Source organism: Hemitrygon akajei, chromosome 24 (genome assembly GCF_048418815.1).
Source record: "Hemitrygon akajei chromosome 24, sHemAka1.3, whole genome shotgun sequence".
In the NCBI taxonomy this organism is placed as follows: domain Eukaryota; kingdom Metazoa; phylum Chordata; class Chondrichthyes; order Myliobatiformes; family Dasyatidae; genus Hemitrygon; species Hemitrygon akajei.
In genome coordinates this window covers 14,431,917-14,454,449 of record NC_133147.1, presented here as the reverse complement: position 1 = coordinate 14,454,449, position 22,533 = coordinate 14,431,917, and the positions used below count along the sequence as shown (strand labels likewise).

The window sequence follows — 22,533 nt, the reverse complement described above, 5'->3', positions numbered from 1 at the left end:
GCAGATGATCAGAAGAGGATTTATTTTGAAGTAGCATCTCAAAGGAGGAAAGTGAGGGAATGAGGCATATACACACAAAACTCTGCAAATGTTGGAAATCTGGAGCAAATCAAAATGCAGGAGGACCTTGGTGTGCCAGGCAGCATCTATGGTGGAAACACGCAGTGAACAACCTCAGCCCGAAGCATCGACTGTTTATTTCCCTCCATAGATCCTGCCTGGCTTGTGGAGCGAGTCGCAAGTGGGGAACTCAAAAATGTTGAGTGTTAGCTCCTGATGGGGCAGCGATTACAATCAGGGGTGGGCAGGAGGCAAAATTCAGTGGAAGGTAATTAGAGTTTGGGCAGGGTTTTGGAGGACAGCAACGCCACTCCTTCCCGGCACTCAATAGCACATCTCAAGCACAATAAGTTCATCAGATGCTGGAAATCCAGAGCAGCACACACAAAGTGAAGGAGGAACTCAGTAGGTCAGGCAGCATCCACGGAGGGGAATAAACAGTCGACATTTTGTGCCGAGACCCCTCATCGGGACTCAAGACTCCTTGCAAGTCTGGATGAAGGACCGCGGCCCGAAATGGCAATTGTTTATTCCCCTCGATAGACGGTGCCTGACTTGCTGAGTTCCTCCAGCATTTTGTCTATTGCAATCAAGAGCAGATTGTATGTATGTACTTGCAATGTAAGACAAGACCATATAGAGATTCCATAAAACTCTTCAAGGAGATGACACAGTTCCAGTGACCCATCGGCAGATTGTAAGCATGTCCAGCAGAACCACTGCCTGATGGTTCCAGAGGCCCAGCATCCCTCCAGACTTCTGGAACATAAGACCATAATAGGATCAGAATTGGGCCATTTGACCCACTGAGTCAGCTCTGCCACTCAATCATGGCTGATCCTGTCTTCCCCTGCTCAGCCCCATTCCGCAGCCTTCTCCCTGTAATCTTTGACGCCACGTCCGATCAAGAACCTATCAAGCTCTGCCTTAAATATACCCAACGACCTGTGGTAACAAATTCCACAAATTCACCGCCTTTCTATCTAAAACAATTTCTCTGCATCTGTTTTAAATGATCGCCTCTCTATCCTGAGGCTGTACTCTCTTGTCCTAGACTTCCCCACCATGGGAAACATCCCTTCCATATCTACTCTGTCTTGGCCTTTCAACATTCAAAAGGTTTCAGTGAGATCACCCCTCATTCTTCTAAATTCCAGTGAGTACAGACCCAGAGCTATCAAACATTTCGTCTGTGACCATGTGTGTGTCCTTGAGGTACTCTGATTTCCTCCCTCACTGTGACGTGGACGTGCTGATTTGCAGCTTAACTAGCTATTGTAAATACCCGGGGTAGTCGGAGTATTATGGGGGGAGTGAGAGAAGATGGGTACCAGGGAATAAATGGAGCAATAGGAATGGAATGCAAACGGAATGCTGGCCTTCATTGCCAGAGGGATTGGGTTTAAGAGCAGGGAGGTCATGCTGCAACTGTACAGGGTACTGGTGAGGCCACACCTGGAGTACTGAGTGCAGTTCTGGTCTCCTTACTTGAGGAAGCATATACTGGCTTTGGAGGCGGTGCAGAGGAGGTTCACCAGGTTGATTCCAGAGGTGAGTGGGTTAGACTATGAGGAGAGGTTGAGTTGCCTGGGACTGTATTCACTGAAATTCAGAAGAATGAGAGGAGATCTTATAGAAGTGTATAAAATTATGAAAGGATAGATAAAATAGAGGCAGGAAAGTTGTTTCCACTGGTATGTGACTAGAACTAGGGGACATAGCCTCAAGATTCAGGGGAGTAGATTTAGGACGGAGATGAGGAAGAACGGCTTTTCTCAGAGAGTGGTGAATCTGTGGAATTCTCTGCCCAGTGAAGCAGTGGAGGCTAGCTCATAATTATATTTAAGACAAAGTTGGATAGACTTTTGCATAGTAGGGGAATTAAGGGTTGTCGGGGAAAAGGCAGGTAGGTGGAGATGAGTCCATGGCCAGATCAGCCATGATCTTATTGAATGGCGGAGCAGGTTCAACGGGCCAGATGGCCGACTCCTGCTCCTATTTCTTATGTCTTTGTGCTGGGGGTTGAATGAATTGCCCTGAGAGCTCGCACAATTTGCTTGTGTATTGTTCACTGAGTCTGGGAGTTAGCTTGCAGATGTTTTACCATGAGTCAAGGTGACATCCTGTGAATGCAGTTGCTGGTATTTCTCTATAGGAAAGTTGTGCAGGCTTTAATCAATGCACGACCTTGCCTTACATCCAGAATATCTCAGAAGTGACAGCTCGACTGCTCGAACCTCACAGCATCACAGTTGCTCATAAGCCAACAGCGACTTCAAGGAAGCTTGTCGCGAGATCTGAGGCACCAGTAAAGACAACCGAGGAAAAAAGTATTGTGGTGCACAGGATCACCTGTGGAGATTGCAACAAGAACTACATTGGCCAGACACATCGCAAACTCTCTACTTGTTTACGGAACCACAAGGTGGTGGTATGGAGACATGACCCACTGTCCTGAGCTCAGTACATGAAGACCGAGGACACCACTTTAACTGGGACACCACAGAGGTTCTGGCGCAGGCAAACGCCAAACAGGCATGAGAATTTTTAGGAACGTGGTTCTCTTCTGATAACTGCATAAATAAATGCACCAAAGTAGACACCATCTACGAACCCCCTAACGTCTGCCTGGTGGGAAGCAGGAGGTGGATAATGTGTCCAGTTGGTTTATAGAGAATCAGGATATCAGCTGCATTACAGTGCAGAGGATGAAGCTATTGAAGAAGATTAGCTTGCATCTAGACTGAGGTTTCAGTTGAGGTTTAGGGATCTCTACCAAATCGGCAACTGTCCATTTCTCTCTATATGTGTTGCCTGACCTGCTGAGGTCTTTCAGCATCTTATGTTCTGAGGTTTTTTTCTGGTTTCTTGGGTAGAAATAAGCTCATTAGACATTGGAGCAGAATTGGGCCACTCAGCTCATCAAGTCTGCCCCACCATTTCATCATTGCTGATCTGTTTCCCTTTAAAGCTCATCAGCCTCTGCTTTAATACACCCAATGACCTGGCCCCCACAGCTGCCTATGGCAATAAATTCCACAGATTCACCACCCTCTGCCTGAAGAAAACCCTCCTCATTTCCAACCTAAACGGATGTCCCTCTATTCTAAGGCTATGCCCTCTGGTCCTAGACTCCACCCACTACAAGATGCATCCACCCGCCCCCTCTCTATCGAGGCCTTTCAACACTCAATAGTTCTCAATGAGATCCAATCCACCCCCCAACCCCACATTCTTCCAAACTCCAGCAAGTACCGGCCCAGAGCCATCAAGCACTTCTCATATCCACTCAATCCTGGAATTGTTTTTGTGAACTGCCTTTGAACCCTCTCCAATGTCAGCACATCCTTTCTTAGAAATGACCTCCCGGCACAATTTTGAAGAACACCAAGGTAATTTTTTCTGATTCCCTGACCATTGCTTATTCTTCAACAAACGTCAGAAAACCAGAACATCGCGAGGTCAGCTTGAAGCTTCCTTTTGTTATCAAACTGACGTTCAAGCTATTCTGCTGATTACTTTCATCTGGTCTTTAACGAAGGTAGAAAGTCTGTCCAACCTCTTGGTCGTGGATTTTACAATCATCTTAATCAACTAATACATCTCACAAAATTATCATTGTCTCTTTTATATCTTATATTTATCATTTCAAGTCAAGTCAAGTTTATTGTCACTTAACTATATACATGCATATAATGTATATAACCATTTAATGTATATAGAAATGAGACGAGGTTTCTCCGGACCAGGGGGTAAAGCACAGTAGTACACAGAAGGTAGGATAAAATTGACAGATGAATCACACAAATAAATAACAAATTGAAGTGCATAAATTAAATATTGCGAGATATGGAACCGCTTAACCTGTGATGGCACAGTGCTTTACAGTCCCAGTGGCCCAGGTTCAATTCTCACTGCTGCCTGGAAGGAGTTTGCACATTCTCCCCGTGATAGTGTGGGTTTCCCCCCCGGGTGCTCCAGGTTTCTCCCACAGTCCAAAGACGTACTGGTTGGTAGATTAATTGGTCATTGTAAATTGTCCCGTGATTAGGCTAGGGTTAAACTGGGAGACGGATCTCAATAAATAAAATAAATACTTTGAGAGTGAATGCGACAGGGAGTTCAGAAGCCTAATAGCCTTGGGGAAGAGACCTGACCATCCTTGTCTTTATGCAATGGAATTTCCTGAACTTTGACCTTTGAACTTTGAGTCTGCACATTCTCTCTCTAATCAGCTGAGTTTCCTCTGGGCATTGCAGTTTCCTCCCTTAAGCCAAAAAAAAAACAAGTGGGTTGGTAGATTAGTTTGCTGCTATAAATTACCCTCAGGGTGGGTAAGTCCCTAAAGGAATCCACAGAGGAGCAATAGGTATACGAGAGAGAGAACAGGTTGCATGGGTACAAGGGGACGTCGCTTTAGAAACGAGATGGGGGAAGGGTGGTGATGGGTGAAGGGGTGGAGGTATCTCTCTATCTAAGGAGGTGTAAGTGCTCCTTCCCTCCACTAGCCAGCAGGTCACCCTTGCGCAAGGTGTAGGACCCCCTTAGCTCCCACTAAAACCACCCCCCCGCCCCACGAATCAGGGTCACATGAAGCCATGGGAGCAGGTGGTGGATGGTCGTATGAGCAGCTGGTGCATATCACAAGTCCTGGTTATGCGACCGCTGACGCCAGGCAGGCAATCTCTGAAGAGTATTGGTAATGGCTCAGATCACCTGTCTTGTAAAGACACTGCCCAGAAGAAGGCAATGGTAGACCACTTCTGCAGAGAAAATTGCCAAGAACTGTCATGGTCGTAGAAAGACCATGATCGTCCACGTCAAATGACGCGGCACATAATGATGATGTCATATGACATAGCCCATGATTTTGATGAGAGAGTGGACTTTTCATCTCATGTTCTCAATATTTTTTCCTTATTTATTTATTACTATTGTTTCTTCTTTTTGCATTTGCACATTCTACTGTCTTCTGCACTCTGGTTGAAAGATCTACTTTGGCAGCCGTTCATTGATTCTGTGGCGAGCCTTTGGTCCACGGTGACAGACGAGGAAGCTCGTTAAACTCAACAACCACCTTATTGTGATAAACACAAATCAGACTGTCACCATGACCTGGAGAGTCTCACACAGACCAGTCTCATGCAGACAGGGGAGGTGACCATCACACACCCCAGTTACAGTCAGGGTGACCCACAAATACACAAGCAAATAACTATATAATCCGAACTAAAATGTAACAATTAATGAACTGGAACTTCCCACCATAATCCAACAAAAGCATTTTAACGCAACAACAACATACAGTGCTGATCATTAGAATGCAGAGGTGAGCTGTCGACCGCACCCCCCGCCCAGACCGTTACGGTTCTGATACAGTTACTATTTTATAGATTTGTTGAGTATGCCCACAGGAAAATGAATCTCAGTGTTGTTAATGGTGACTTTGACAAAAGCATTTACTTTGAAATTTGAATCTGTTGGATGTCTTGCCACAGATGGTAAGTCACTGGGTTGAGTTCAAGTGGAAGTTGATAGATTAGTTGGGGTGTCAGGGTTTACAGATGGGGGGGAGGAAAATGGGGTTCAGAGTGATAATAAACCAGTCATGTTCGAATGGCAGAGCAGACTTGATGGGCTGAATGGCCTAATTCTGTTTGTAGGAGCCATATATCTACTTTCTGTCTGGAATATTGTGGAATGTTGGTAGCTCGGGTTGATTATTTGGAAGATTGGTTGATCGCTGAGCTTGGCAAAATGTTTGCAGACTTTCTGGCGCCAAACAAGAAGTGCAGTTGAAGGTGTTGTCTCCTGCTGATATTCTGAGGAGACAACACCCCCAACTGTGCACTGATGATGATGGCTTTTTGATTGGAACCGAAACGACTGCAAACATTTTGCCAAGCTCAGCAATCAACCAAACTTGCAAACTATTTTCTGTCTGTCTGTCTGTCTGTCTGTCTGTCTGTCTGTCTGTCTGTATTGTATTTTCTGTTGCGCGTTTATTATGGGTTACGGTAAATTTGTCACGTGAGCCGGGCATTGATGGAAGTGAAGAGGATAGTTACGTATTCACGCTTTTGCTTTAGTCATTTCTTTAGTCTGGTTAGAGCAGGGATTCCTCCAAGGGGACACAACCTTGCCGTAAAGTTTGGAGGCTTGCGTGCCTCAATAGATAGATAGATAGATAGATAGATAGATAGATAGATAGATAGATAGATAGATAGATAGATACTTTATTCATCCCCATGGGGAAATTCAACATTTTTTTCCAATGTCCCATACACTTGTTGTAGCAAAAACTCATTACATACAATACTTAACTCAGTAATAATATGATATGCATCTAAATCACTAACTCAAAAAGCATTAATAATAGCTTTAAAAAAAAGTTCTTAAGTCCTGGCAGTTGAATTGTAAAGCCTAATGGCATTGGGGAGTATTGACCTCTTCATCCTGTCTGAGGAGCATTGCATCGACAGTAACCTGTCGCTGAAACTGCTTCTCTGTCTCTGGATGGTGCTATGTAGAGGATGTTCAGGGTTTTCCATAATTGACCGTAGCCTACTCAGCGCCCTTCGCTCAGCTACCGATGTTAAACTCTCCAGTACTTTGCCCACGACAGAGCCCACCTTCCTTATCAGCTTATTAAGACGTGAGGCGTCCTTCTTCTTAATGACCCGGAGAGCTATGTTGGCTGGAGTCGGGGCTTTATGCTTTGGCTCTTGGTAGGGTCAACCTGTGCCAAACAGGTCAAAGGTTAAAGGCCAGACTAAGAGTGGTCCACCGCTCCTCCAGGTTCAGGGGTTCAGCTCAGGGCTAACAACCCTGACCGGTAAAACAAAACTGTAACGGAAACAGCAATGAAGAATCCTTCTACATCTGAGTGCGACGGTATTCCTGAGACTCCACCTGGTACCAGCAAGACTGACAGTAGTGAAAACCGAGAGGAAGCTACTGACACGATGAAGGAAGCCCTGAACTCCGGTAGCAATGGAAGACCTTCATTGCTACCCCAAATGCCAGTGGCGTAACGGGCAGTGAGTTGGTCGGGGGGATTGATTTTTTTCATTGACCACTTAAGAACGCTTAAGTACATTTGAATACGTTCAGACTGCTAATTTTGTTATATAACCAGTTGTAGATTCATTAGATTTTATCATTACAAGACAGTTTGTTTCGCTGCTTTCTTAATAAAGAATCAAACATACTTTCTTCGACTTAGAGCTTCATTTCTTTGTAGAGTAGATCCCACAGTGTCAACCCTTCCATGTTTAGTCTCTGAGTGGTCTGTTTTAAAGTAATTGCTACCCTGTTCTGATGTCTTATGGTATTATTATGGACTCTTGTATATGCAAAGGGGGAAAAATGACTGAGGAGAAGGTGCTTCTGAGAGCCAGAATGGGATAAATGGCCTCTTCTGAATCATTATAAGTTGAAGTCAAGAATTCCCCATGACAGACCTTGGAGAGACATATTTAAAGCCTGAAACCAGTGGGATCAGATGGCTGACTTTACTGTGGTTTCCAGAAGCTTGCTATAATGTCATGAGCGAAAGAAAATTAAGAGACCTTGCATTTATAAGAATGCCCCCAAACATTTCATGGCCAATTTACCCACTACACTACAAAAAGTATTTAATTGGCTGTGAAATTTGTTGTGCAGGGAACTGCTTCAGCCAATGTGCTCGCAAGATTCGAACAGCTCGGTGGCCAGTCTGTAATGAAACCAGAGAAAGCTGGGGACTCTCAGCGGAACAAGCAAAGTTCAAAGTAAATTTCATTATCGAAGTATAGATATGTCACCACATACAACCCTGAGATTCATTTTCCTGGGGGTGTACTCAGCAAATTTATAGAGTAGTAACTGTAACAGGATCAATGAAAGATCAACCAGAGTGCAGAAGACAACAAACTGAGCGAATGCAACTATAAATAAATAGCAATAAACTAACGAAGAACATGAAAAAATGAAATAGAGAGTCCTTAAATTGAAATCATCGGTTGTGAAAACATTTCAAAGATGGGGCAAGTGAAGTTGAGTGTGGTTATCCCCTTTTGTTCAAGAGTTACCACCATTCCGGGCCCCAGACAGTCCTTCCAGGTGAGGCAACACTTCACCTGTGAGTCTGCTGGAGTCGTCTATTGCATCCGGTGCTCCTGGTGTGGCCTCCTCTACATCGGCGAGACCCGACGCAGATTGGGGGACCGCTTCGTCGAGCACCTACGCTTCGTCCGTCACAATAGACAGGACCTCCCGGTTGCCACCCACTTCAACTCTGTCTCTCATTCCCATCTAGATATGTCCATACATGGCCTCCTCTACTGCCATGATGAGGCCAAACTCAGGTTGGAGGAGCAACACCTCATCTACCGTCTGGGTAGCCTCCAGCCTGGTGGTATGAACATTGAATTCTCCAATTTCCGGTAATTCCCTCCCCCTCCCCCTTCCCCTATCCCAGGTCCCTCTCTGCCTCTCTCCCCTTTCAACTTTCTGCTTCTTTATCTCTACAGTTCTTTCATGCTTATCCCCTCCCCCTCCCCCTTTATCTTCCCTCTGATTGGTTTTCCACCTGGTGCCTCTAGGCCCTACCCCCTCCCCTATCTCTATTACTGAGTTTTGGCCCTCTCTTCCCCCCCATTCCTGATGAAGGGTCTCGGCCCAAAATGTTGGCTACTCTTTTCTCACGGATGCTACCTGACCTGCTGAGTTCTTCCAGCGTTGTGTACGTATTCTTTGATCCACAGCATCTGCAGTTGTATTTTTGTGTTTTGTTCAAGAGCTTGATGGTTCTTATTTTGCCCGTTATGCCGCTGGCACTTAGCGCTGCAATACTGTTCTCCGTCTCTAGCGGCGTTCACAGCTTTCTTCATCATGTCAGTAGTTTCCTCTCTGTTTACTGACAGTCATGCAAGTCCTGGGTGGAGACCCAGGAAAACCGTACCACATAGATGGAGAAGGATTCTTTTTTGCTGTTTCCATAACAACTTTGTTTGACCAATCAGGGTTGTTAGCCCTGAGCTGAACCTCTGAACCTGGAGGACCAGTAGACCACTCTTAGTCTGACCTCTGCCCTTTGACCTGTTTGACTTGGGTGACCTTCCTGAGAGCCAAAGCACAAAGCCCTGACTCCAGCCAGCATAGCTCTCCGGGTCATTGAGGCACACAAGCCTCCAAACCCAATGACAAGGTTTTGGTCCTCTTGGAGGAGCCTGATGGTTGAGGGGTAGTAACTGTTCTTGAACTTGGTGGTGCACCAGCAAGAAGAGAACATGACCTGGGTGGTGGGGATCTCTGAAGGATGTTGCTTTCCTCTGACAGTATTTCATGTAGGTTTTCTCAGCAGTTGGGTGAGCTTTACCCGTGATGTACTGGGCCAAATCCACTACTTTTTGTAGGGTTTTCCGTTCGTAGGCATTGGTGTTTCCATACCAGGCTGTGATGTGGCCAGTCAATATGCTCTCTATTAGAAGTTTGCCAAAGTTTTATGTGTCGGTGGGGGGTGGCAGGTCAGGCAACATTTGTGGAACGATCAAAATGAGTTAATGTTTCGGTTCCAAGAGGGAAAACAAGTTAGTTTTATGTTGAAGAGAGGGTGGAGGAAGAGTAGGTAGGACAAGCAGAATATCTCTGATAGTAGGAGGCTGGGATTGAGATGAGGCTAATGCTCGAAATGCTCAGCATGTCAAGACAGAGATACAAGAGTCTTCAGACGATGGAAATCTGAATGAACGGTAAAAATGCTGGAGGGTCAGGCAGCGTCTATTTACAGGCACCACTTGCATACGTAAGGCCTGAAGCATTGTTGAGGACCCCTGCCACCCGCCCCACGATCTCTTTGACCCACCGCCATCAGGAAGAAGGTACAGGAGTATCAGATCTCGGACCGCCCAGGGGCTGTGAGACTCATGAATACCCAACCACCACCAGAGTCTCGTCACTAGGAACGCGAGCTGCTTACTGCTTGCTTGTGCCCTGCTCTTTGTGCATTTTGAATTATATTTTATTAACTTCTTCGTGGCGCTGCCAGCCAAGGAAGTCCCCAGTTGTAGCAACTGCCTGGACCACTGGACCTGGACTTCAGAGGTCGAATGAGTGGAACTTCCCAGTGATTTTCCACTTTAAAGATTCTCCTGCACAGGGCCTCTGTCGTCACCGGGTATGGCAGACAACCAGTCAAGTGCTGTGTGTGATGCATATATTGTGGGTGCACAAAAAACCCAGAGGAACGGTGTTTCGTTGGCTGTAGATAGCTACAGTCATGTGACAATCATCTCAAACTTGAACTTGATCCCTGCAGGGAAATAAACAGCCAACGTTTTGGTCGGGACCCTGAATATGGCCTGTCAGATCATCTGCTTTAGTTAAGTTGGTTTATTATTGTCACATGCACCAACGGGAAAAACTTCTCTTGCTCACCGTCCGAACAGATCAAATCATTGCAACAGTGACTTTTGACAGAAAAATAAATATTAGCTGTCGGAGACCAGAGAGAAACCACCTTACTCAGCGTTCGAATAGGCCAGAGGATTTTTACAGCCGTTGGATTGCTCTTTGAAATTATTAACTTCCATAAGATGTAGAATCAGAATGAGGTTTAATATCACCGGCGTATGTTGTAAAGTTTGTTAGCTTAGCAGCAGCAGTAAAATGTAATATACATGACAAATGCAGAGAAAAAACTGAATTACAGTAAATATATATATGTATATTAAATAGTTAAATTTAAAAATAGTAGTGCACAAACAGAAATAATAAAAAAAAGTAGTGCAGTAGTGTTGATGGGTTCAATGTCCATTCAGAAATTGGGCACAGAGGGGAAGAAGCTGTTCCTGAATCATTGAGTGTGGGCCTTCAGGCTCCTGTACCTCTGTCCTGATAGTAACAATGAGAAGAGGGCCTGTCCTGGGTGGTCGGGTCCTTAATGATGGACGCTGCTTTTCTGAAGCACCGCTCCTTGAAAATGTCCTGGATGCTCCGGAGACTGGTGCCCGTGAAGGAGCTGACTAACTTTACAACTTCTTGTGGCTTCTTACGATCCAGTGCAGTAGCGCCCCCTCCCATACCAGACGGTGATGCGGTGAGTCAGAATGCTCTCCACGATTCATCGGTAGGAATTTTCGCGTGTTTTAGATGACAAACCAAATCTCCTCAAACTCCTAATGAAGTACAGCCACTGTTGTGCCTTCTTTATAGCTGCTGCAATATGTTTGGACCAGGTTAGGTCCTCAGAGAGCTTGGCACCAAGGAATTTGAAATGTGTAGACAGCCTGTGTTGTTGTATATTAACATTTTATGAAATATTGGATGAAAATCTGAATAGTTCCAAGTGACAATTTAACTCTTTGCAAGCTCTCAGCATGTAAAGTGTCAAGGTGTCTGTAGAAGTTAAGTACTGTTGGATTGTTAAAGTCTAACCTTTGCTGGTAGCGGCTGGAGTCTTTTTTGGCCTCAGGCACCAGTGGCTTCAGGATGTCTGTTATTTAAATAAAAGAAACAATGCTGAGTTCGTGGCATGCGAACAAATGATCAGACAGTTTATCAGTCTCTGCGTGTGTCTCAATGCTGGTCAATTGAACCCCTATTTCTTGAGGCACCCTTCCCTCAGTTCCTGGAACTTCACCTAGACTGAACAATTGTGATCAATAGGTGCCTAGGATAGACCCGGGGTTATTTCATGAGTTGGAATCTGGGGTCTCCTCCAACACCAGTGGCAATCAAGACCCCCAACAATGATAACAATCACCTGGAGGATGAGAATCATAAGCCCTGAAATCTTGTGGAAATCTTTGTAACTTACTTTGTAGTATTTAGTGTGATTTATTTGCACCTTCTGTTTTATAATAATAAATTAGGCTTAAGTTGCTTTGTTGTGCTTGTACACATATTACCACATCTCCTGGACACTCGAATTGGTTTAATCGTAAACAAGAGAAGATGCTGGAAATGAAAGAAACACACACAAAATGCTGGAGGAACTCAACGGGCCGGGCAGCATCTATGGAAAAGTGTAGGCAGTCGATAGGTTAAGCCGAGACCAGTTTTCAGTCTTGATGAAGAGTCTCGGACCAAAACGTTGACTGTTTACTCCTATCCATAGATGCTGCCTGGCCTGTTGAGTTCCTCCAGCATTTTGTGTGCATAACTCGAATTGGTTTGGGTCTTTTTGCTCTGAACAACCCATCTGATTATACAACTGTGACAGGATTAGTTTGGTAAGCACTGAATTGCTAGTTTAATGAGTTTGAAGCTATCTTGTGGGCTGAGGAGCCTGTTCCTGTGCTATACTATTCTGTGTTCTTTGGTCACCTGGTATTAATCAATCCGATGACGGAGTTCAGCTCAGAGAAACGTATTGTCACCTGCTTTGACATTTGTGAAGAGTAGATACTTCCCTCTAATCCTCTTAAATTGCACTGAGTTATGAGGGGGAGAATCAGATTTTTCTCAATATCATTTCCTTCTTCATTCCTGTGCAGTTCTCAGCCCCAAATCTAAGGAAGAATAAGGGGTGACCACATTGAAACCTATCAAATGTTGAAAGGCCTCGATAGAGTGGATGTGGAAAGGATGTTTCCTATGGGGAGGGGGGGGGAGTCTAAGACCAGAGGACACAGCTTCAGAATAGAGGGACCTCCATTTAGAACGGAGATGAGGAGAATTCTCTTTAGCTAGAGGGTGGTGAATCTGTGGAATTCGTTGCCATAGGCCAAGTCATTGGGTATATTTAAGGCAGAGGTTGGACATGCATCAAGATAAAAATAAGAAGGAAATTTCACTACGTGAAAAAGAAACACTGCTGGAGGTTCTCAATGGTTCAGGCAGCATCTGCTGAGGCAAGAGACAGGCAAAGTTTTGTTTCAGCACTGAGCGTGTAGAGGGGAGATAACCAATGAGACAGGGGCTGGTAGTGACGGGTAGAACTTGGTGAGATGAGAGACGATGGGGGACACAGAGACAGATACTGGAAGGCAATACGTGGCAGTAGTAGATATTGTTATGTGGGCAGTGGGAAAATTACTTGAGATTCAGTGCCACGCGACCCTGCCACTTCATTAACCCGATCCAACACTCACCTTTATGGGGATCTTCCTCCACCTTACTCAAATTTTAAAGTTTATGGTTATGAATATGCTACAGTGATGGGGTTATTACTTACGTCTGGTGTCGGTGGGGGGGAGGGAATGACCGCTCAGGTGTAGGAGTGTCTAGGCAAGGGTGGTGGGGGTGTGATGGCCAGATTTAGAAATAAGGTTGGGGTAGGATTAGGGTCGGTGGCAATTTTCACGACATATGCCGGTGATATTAAACCTGACTCTGATTCCGAGTCACCACTGACTTTTATTGTCTAACCCGATATGAAAACTTAGAGCACAGGAGAATACATTGCCTGTGCTGGTCCTTCAGCACACAATGTGTTGCACCTGCCTTTAAAGCTACTCCAAGATCAGTGTATCAACGGTTATGGGGGAGTGGAACTGACGAGGGGAAAAGAGGATCGGCCATGATTGAATGGTGGAGCAGACTCGATGGACCAAATGGCCTAATTTTGTGCTTATGCCTTATTACGGTTTAATCTTTCCCTTCACATAGCCCTCCATTTCTCCATCATTCATATGCCAATCCAAGAGTCTCCTAAATGTCTCTAATGATTATAGACTTCAGGAGAGGGAAACCAGAGGTGCATGAGCCAGTCCTCATGAGAGAAGGTTAGCAACTTTAAATTCCTGGGAGTTACTATCTCAGAGGATCTGTCCTAGACCCAGGAAGTAAGTGCAATTGCGAAGAAAGCATGGCAGCACCTCTACTTCCTTAGGAGTCCGTGGAGATTTGAAATGACATCTAAAACTTTGCCGAACTTCTACAGATGTGCAGTGGAGGGTGTATTGACTGGCTGTGTCACAGACCGATATGGGAGCATCAATGCCTTTCAATGGACAATCCTACAAAAAGTAGTGGGTTCGGCCCAGTAAACCCTCCCCACCACTGAGCATATCTACATGAAATGCCGTGGTAGGAAAGCAGCATCCATCATCCAAGACCTCCACCACACAGGTCACGCTCCCTTCTCACTGCTGCCATCAGGTAGAAAGTTTAAAAGCCTCAGGACTTGCACCAGCACAAGAACAGTTGCTACGCCTCAGCCACCAGCCTCTCGAGTAGCAGTGGATGACTACACTCACTTGCCTATCCATTCAGACGTTCCCACAACCAATGATCTCACTTTAAGGATTTTCTATCCCATTATTTCATTTATTGCTACTTATTTATCTTTGCATTTGCACAGCTTGTTGTCTTCTGCAGTCTGGTTGATCTTTCATTGATCCTGTTATAGTTGCTATTCTATAGATCTGCACAGGAAGATCAATGTCAGGATTGTATATGGTGACATATATATACACTTTGATAATAAACTTTACTTTGAACTTTGAACTCTGTATCTGCCTCTAATGACACTCCTGGTATCACATTCCATGCACCCACCACTCTGTTAAAAAAACGACTTCCGGCATCCTCCCTATTCTTTCCTCCAATTGTCGCAAATTGGTGAATACCAAACAAGACAAACAATTAGCTTTCAGAAGGAATTTAATCACATAACACATAAAATATTGCGTTTTTTGTAGAACTGCTGCCCTTCTATCGCCTCCTGAGCCACTTGCTTTCAATATAGTCAGGCAGCAGTGGCAACTGATTAATGTATTGTAGTTGGTGAGTCCTCATGATCTGGACAGGAGTTCAAATCCCACAGTGGAAGTGGGGCGATTTAAATTCAATTAGTTAATTAAAATCTGAAGTAAAAGACTCTATTAAGGATATCGCCATTTTGTCATGAGATCCCACCTGATTCACAAGCGTCCTCTAGCTGGTAAATTTTCCACTCGGATGTCGATAAAATTTCATCCCCAATCAATAGCATTAAAAATGTCACAAGCACAAGAGATTCTGCAGATGCTGGAAATGTGGAGCAACACACACACACACACACGCACACGCACACGCACACGCACACGCACACACACACGCACACGCACACGCACACGCACACGCACACACACACACACACACACACACACACACTCACGCACGCACGCATGCACACACACACACACACTCACACACTCACACACACACACACACACACACTCACACACTCACACACACACACACACACACACCACACACACGCACACACACACGCACACGCACACGCACACGCACACGCACACGCACACACACACACACACACACACGCACTCACGCACGCACGCATGCACACACACACACACACTCACACACTCACACACACACACACACACACACTCACACACTCACACACACACACACACACACACACACACACACCACACACACACACACACACACGCACACTCACACACTCACACACACACGCACACGCACACACACACACTCACACACTCACACACACAGACACACAGACACACACACACACACACACACACACACACACACACACACACACACACACACACACACACACACACACACACACACACACACACACACACACACACACACACACACACACACCTGGAAGAGCTTAGCCAGATAGGCAGCACCTATAGAGGGGAGTAAACGGTCGACATTTTGGGCCAGGACTGATATTACATACTTACATCAGTACTTCTGCCTTCATTTTCAGTGCTACTGAAGTTAATTCAGTCATACTGAAGTCGGATATAGTTCATTAGCAGTTTGAGAAGATTTGAAATGCCTCCAAAACCACTCGAAAATGTCCAGAAATGTACAATGGAGAGCATTCTAACTGGCTGCATCACCGTCTGGTATGGGGGCAGGGGTTGGGGGGTGTAACTGGACAGGACTGAAATAAGGTGCGGAGAGCTGTAAACTTTGTCAGCTGCATCACAGGCACTAGTCTCTGTAGAATCCAGGACATCTTCAAGCGCGAGAGCCTCAAAAAGGCAGCGTCCGCCATTAACAACTCCTCATCACCCAGGACATGCCCTCTTCTCATTACTACCATCAGGGAGGAGGTACAGGAGCCTGAAGACCCCTCTTCTCATTACTACCATCAGGAAGGAGGTACAGGAGCCTGAAGACCCCTCTTCTCATTACTACCATCAGGGAGGAGGTACAGGAGCCTGAAGGCCCCTCTTCTCATTACTACCATCAGGAAGGAGGTACAAGAGCTTGAAGGCCCCTCTTCTCATTACTACCATCAGGGAGGAGGTACAGGAGCCTGAAGACCCCTCTTCTCATTACTACCATCAGGAAGGAGGTACAAGAGCTTGAAGACCCCTCTTCTCATTACTACCATCAGGGAGGAGGTACAGGAGCCTGAAGACCCCTCTTCTCATTACTACCATCAGGGAGGAGGTACAGGAGCCTGAAGGCCCCTCTTCTCATTACTACCATCAGGAAGGAGGTACAGGAGCCTGAAGGCACACACTCAACGATTCAGAAACAGCTTCTTGTCCTCTGCCATCCGATTTCTGAATGGACATTGAACCCATGAACACTACCTCACTACTTTTTTATTTCTATTTTTGCACTGCTTATTTAATTTAACTATTCAATATATACACTATATATATTTTTTACTGTAATCCACAGTTTTTTTCTCCAATATTATGTACTGCTGCCACTTAACAACACAATTCACAACATATGGCAATAATATTAAACCTGATTTTGATTCTGAATTCTAGGGGTGAAGTGCCCAGTGCTAATATTCTGATCAGCATGTGCAGTGTGGTTGTTTAGCAGTGAATTTCAAAGCACGTACTGTACGTCTGAGGTACTGTGTGCAGTTTTAGCCACACTGTTGCAGGAAAGACATCACTAAGCTGGAAAGAGTGCAAGAAAGATTTTCAAGGAAGCTGCCAGGGCTCAAGGCTCTACGTTACAGGCAGAGTTGAGGCAGACTTGGATTTTATTCCTTGGAATGTTAGCGACAGAGGGTTGACCTTAGACAGGCAGAAAAAATCATGAGGAGCATAAACAAGATGAATACACACACACACACACACACACACACACACACACACACACACACACACACACACACACACACACACACACACACACACACACACACACTCTCACACACACACACACACACACACACACACACAATGCTGGAGGAATTCAACTTGTCGGGCAGCACCGAAGTGGAAAAGTTGACAGTTTGTGCCAAGTCTCTTCTTCAGGTCCAGATGAAGGGTTTTGGCCTGAAACATTGACTGTTTACTCTTTTCATTAATGCTGCCCGGCCTGCTGAGTTCCTCCAGCATTTTGTATGTGTGTTGCTTTGGATTTCCAGCATCTGCAGATTTTCTCATGTTTGCGAACACGCATAATTCTTTTCTCAACGAAAGGGAATTAAAAGCACAAAACAAGAAATCAAGAGTATTCTTGGAAGCTTGGATCTCAATGGAAGACCCTATAGACAAGCACATTGAACTGGATGCAACTTACGAACCTAAATTCGGGGATCTGGGCCGAGGTGTGAGCCACGGATGTCCGAGAAACTGACGTCGACAGCGACCGATAACCAGGGATACGGGCCAGCGGAGATCCCTCAGCCATCTGGTTGGCCAGGAGCCAGCAGAGATTGGCGACCAGTGCGACAGCCAACCAATCAGAACGACGGGTCGGACCAACCCAAACGCGAGCACTTGGCAGAAATAACGCTCAGCTGCGCACTGATGTCACCTCGACTGTTGACGAAACGTTTGCGATCTAACTTCCTGGCTTGGTGAAACAACCCTATTAACAGGAGGACACAGATTTAGGACGAGAGAAGAAAAGCTTTAAACTTCTTCACCAGAGGGCGCCGGGAAATGGGACAGGTTGCCCGAGGAAGTGATAGAGGCAGGGACATCAATAACACTCCTAACACGGTTTGACAGGTGCATGGATTAGCAAAGGTTTAAAGCAGGGGTTCCCAATCTTTTTCATACCATGGCCCCCTAACATTAATCAAAGAGTTCAAAGTACATTTATTATCAAAGTACATCTAAATTATACATCCTTGAGATTGGTCCGCTTACAGGGAACTGTGAAACAGGAAACCCAAAGGGAACAAAATTTTAAAAAGACCAACACCCAATGTGGAGGGGGAGAGAGAGAGAGGGAGGGAGAGAGGGATGGAGGGAGGGAGGGAAAGAGAGAGAGAAGCACAAATAAGAGAAAGCAACAGAGTTCAGAACGGAAGTGACTCCATGAACCAGAAGCCCGGGACAGCTGGAGTAGGCCCACAGCCTCAGCCTCAATTCATCTCACAGAGGGGCGAATCATGGCAAAGTTTGCAGACGTGAGGCCCAGAGCAGCCGGAGCTGTCTCACAACCTTGGTGTCACGGAGAGAGGAGTAAATGTGGTGAAATTGGCCCGACCCTCGTCTCCGGTACCCACATGCTGCCTTTCCAGTCTACCTGGGCCACCATCCAAATTGGACTCCAGGTTGGGAACCCCTGGTTTAAAGTGATATGGGCCAAATGCGGGACTGGCTTAGCCGGTCAGCGGGAACAAGACAGGCCAAATGAACTGCTTCCATGCTGTATAACCCCTCATCTCCAGACCTGTGGAAATGTGACTTATTCTTAACCGGACTCAGTCAGCATTCAGCCATCAGGAAGGTCCACCTTCCCAAGGGCAGTCAGGGGTGGGCAACAGATGGCAGCCTTTCAGAATTTACTGCACCTTACCAGCGCTCTTTCTCTTAGTTACACTGAGAGCTGCCGGCTGGGTTAATGAGCAATTGGACTTGGCAAGTTAACATCTATCGATGAGTAGGTAAATGATTTGACGTTGGCTGCCTTCCTGTGACGAATCTGGCAAGTTTCTGCGCTTTGCGGTGTGTGCTGTAGTTCACGGCCTGACTAACGCACTCTGCGCACAACAAAAAAGGGACCTGGAGTCAGCGAAAGTGCCATTTCCACCCCCCCCCCCCCACCACCGAGCAGATCCAAGCAATAATGGTCCCTTTATCTTGTTTACGAGATGTCTGAATGATAGGCACCAGTCAGAGATGTTCTCCTGATCAGCAGGAGAGCCAGCTGATGCATTCTGTAAAACAAACGCAGTCAACTGCTCAAAGGACGAGCTGTTTAATTGAAAATGTCAATATTTGAAGGAACTGTCCTGTCAATATTTAGCTTATGCTGTTCTATCTTGGGGTGGACTTTTATTCAGAAAGCTATTTGCTTACTTTTATTGTTTGCACGGTTTGTTTTTTTCCTCTCTCTGTACACCAGAATCAGAATCAGGTTTAATGTCACCGGCATATGTCCTGAAATTTGTTAAGCTTGCGGCAGCAGTACCATGCAAAGCATAATAATAGAGGGGGAAAAAAACTGTGAATTACAGTAAATATATACGTATATAAAATAAGTAGTGCAAAGATAGAAACTAAAATAAGTAGCAAGGTAGCTTTCATGGTTCATTGTCCATTCAGAAATCGAGATGGCAGAGGGGAAGAAGCTGTTCCTGAATCACTGAGTGTGTGTCTTCAGGCTTCTGTACCTCCTCCCTGGTGGTTGCAATGAGAACAGGGCATGACCTCATGATGGGGGCGGGCGGAGGGGGGGGGTCTTTAATCTTGGATGCCGCTTTTTTGAGGCACCTCTCCTCAAAGATGACCTGGATGCTACAGAGGCTAGTACCCAAGATGGAGCTGACTAAGTTTACAGCTCTCTGCCGCTTACTTCGATCCTGTGCCAGAGCCCCAACCCCATATCAGACGGTGATGCAGCCGGTCGGAACGCTCTCCACATTGGGCGTTCCTTTTCATCTGGGTTCTTTTGGGTTTCTTTGATCTGTGGCTGCCTGTGAGGAGACAAATCTCGAGGCTGTATAATGTATACACACTTTGATAATAAATGTACTTTGAACTTTGAACTTTGCAGAGACAGGTGACAAGTGAAATGAATTGCAAAAATGACTTATTGGGAGTTTGAAACCTTTTTGAGACCAGCAACTTCACTCCAAGTGCAAGAGGCAGGATTTCCTAATCATTTTAATTCCACTCCCCATTCCCATTCCAATATGTCAGTCCATGGCCTCCTCTACTTCCACGAGGAGTCATCTCTAAGGTTGGAGGAGCAGCACCTCATATTTTGTCAGAGTAACCTACAACCTGACAGTATGAACACTGATTTCTCTAACTTCCCTCCTCCCCCTTCTCTTATTTTCCTTTCCCCATTTTGGCTCCCTCTTCTCTTCTCCTTTTCTGCCATCACGTCCTTCTGGTGTCCCTCCTCCTTCCCTTTCTCCCATGGTCCACTCTCCTCTCCTATCAGATTCCTTCTTCTTCAGCCCTTTACATCTTCCACCTATCACGTCCCAGCTTCTTACCTCATCCCCTCGCCCGCACCCACCTACTTTGCCCCTCACCCGGCTTCACCTATCACCTGCCAGCTTGTACCTCTTCTCCTCCTGCCCACCCTCTTATAATGGCCATTTCCCCCCTTCCTTTCTAGTCCTGAAGGAGGGACTCGGCCCGAAATGCCGACTGTTTATTCACTTCCCCAGATGCTCCCTGATCTGCTGAGCCCTCCAGCATTTTGTGTGTGTTACTCTGGATTTCCAGTATCTGCAGAGTTAAACGTGCACCAGCCCGGTTCTAATTTTTGACCCTAGGCAATTATTTTTGTATTTTTCCTAATTTAATCAGACGAACGCAGAGTTTCAGTTTACACCGATCTGCCAAATCTATACAAGTGTGTTCTGTGCAGGACACTAATTGTTCAGACAGCTTATTCACTGATACGTAATTATGGATCACATGGGAGAATTAGGTCAGTGACATAACAGTTCAGTTCATTGTCTCTCATTCTTAACTTCAGTAAGCTGGAGTGTTACCCATGTGCTTAGCCGCGTTCCGCGGGGATGTGAGATGTTTACAGCAACGCCCATCAGAGTGAAAATGGTGACAGATTAATCAGCTGTAAAAGCTATCTTCACACCACTCGGCAAGAAGCCTTTGGCCATCCTTTGTAAATCGGGTTTTACAGGAGCACCATTGAGAGCATCCTGACAAGTTGCATCTCTTTCTGGCGCGGGAGCAGCCGAGCATCGAATCGGAAGTCCCTACAAAGGACTGGGAGAACGGCCGAGTGGATCATAGGGGTCCCCCTGCTATCCATCGGGGACACTTATCAGGAAAGCCAAGTCCTCAGTGTTATCAAGGATCCCACCCATCTATCCAGCATCCTCTTTGACTTTCTACCATCAGGCAGGAGACTCCGATGCATAAAGACAAGGACGGTCAGGATGGGAACAGCTTCTTCCCTCAGGCCATTAGGGTTCTGAACTCCCTGTTGCATTGCATTCAAAGTGTCACCGGTTAATCTGTTCTGTACCTTACAATATTTAATTTATGCAGTTAAATTTGTTTATCAATGTGTAATTCATGTGTAGATTTAATTCTTACTTTCCTAAGTTACTGTGTGTTATGATAATATGGTGCTTTACACCCTGGTCTTGAGAAATGTTGTCTTGTTTGGTGGTATGCATGTATATAGTTAAATGAAAATGAACTTGACTTGACTGGACTTGAAACAAGGATCCTGTGGGATCTGCAGAGAACTATTGAATTTTTAGGCCAAAAGATCATAAGACACAGGAGCAGAGTTAAGCCCATTTTAGCCCGTCATGTCTGCTCCGCCATTTGATAATTTTCCCTCTCAACCCCATTCTCTTGCCTTCTCCCTGTAACCTTTGATGTCTTGACTAATCAAGGACCTATCAACCACCCAGTGATTTGGCCTCTACAGCTATCTATGGTGATGAATTCCACAGATTTACCACCCTCTGGCTAATGAAATTCCTCTCCATCTCTGTTCTAAAGGGACATTCGTTTATTCAGAGGCTGTGGCCTCTGATCCTAGACTATCCTGCTATCGGAAGCAGCCTCTCCAGGTATATTCTATCTAGGCCTTTCCAATATCAAAGTTCAAAATTCAAAGTAAAACAATGTATTTATTTGTCATCATATACAACCCTGAGATTCATTCTGTTGCTGGCAAATTCAATAAATCCATAGAATAATAACCATAACTGACCAATGAAAGACTGCACCAACTTAGGCTATGTGCCGTGTTGTATGACATCATCATTATCTGCAATGTCGTATGACGTCATCATTATGTGCCGTGTCATATGACATAGGCAGTCGTGGTCTTTCCATGACCATGATTGTTCTTGACAAATTCTTCCACAGAAATGATTTACCATTGTCTTCTTCTACGCAGTGTTTTTACACCCAAACATCATCAATACTCTTCAGAGTTTGTCTGCCTGGCATCAATGGTGGCATAACCAGGACTTGTGATATACAGCAGCTGTTCATATAGTTGTTATAGCCAGGGGTGGTAATGCCGATACACTCCCACTACCTATTAAATGCTCCCAGTGGTGTGCGCCTCAAATAGCCTCTGACGTCCAAGTCCAACTTCTGGCCTTCACAC

The 22,533-nt window shown here is 45.5% G+C and overlaps 1 protein-coding gene across 5 annotated transcripts in view; it reads left to right on the top strand.

The window, feature by feature from the left end:
- Nucleotides 1–22,533, top strand: part of pacrg (PARK2 co-regulated) — a 448,472-nt gene that overhangs the window by 225,990 nt on the left and 199,949 nt on the right. Inside the window, exon 1 of one of the 5 annotated variants that reach the window (XM_073028377.1) lies at nt 10,874–11,140. The exons of 3 other annotated variants lie outside the window; for them this stretch is intronic. In XM_073028377.1, coding sequence (XP_072884478.1) covers nt 10,985–11,140 — 156 coding nt within the window. In that variant the 5' untranslated portion in view covers nt 10,874–10,984. Of the gene's footprint in view, nt 1–10,873; nt 11,171–22,533 lie in introns of those variants that run through there. One more of the 5 variants, XM_073028376.1, reaches the window with a different exon arrangement.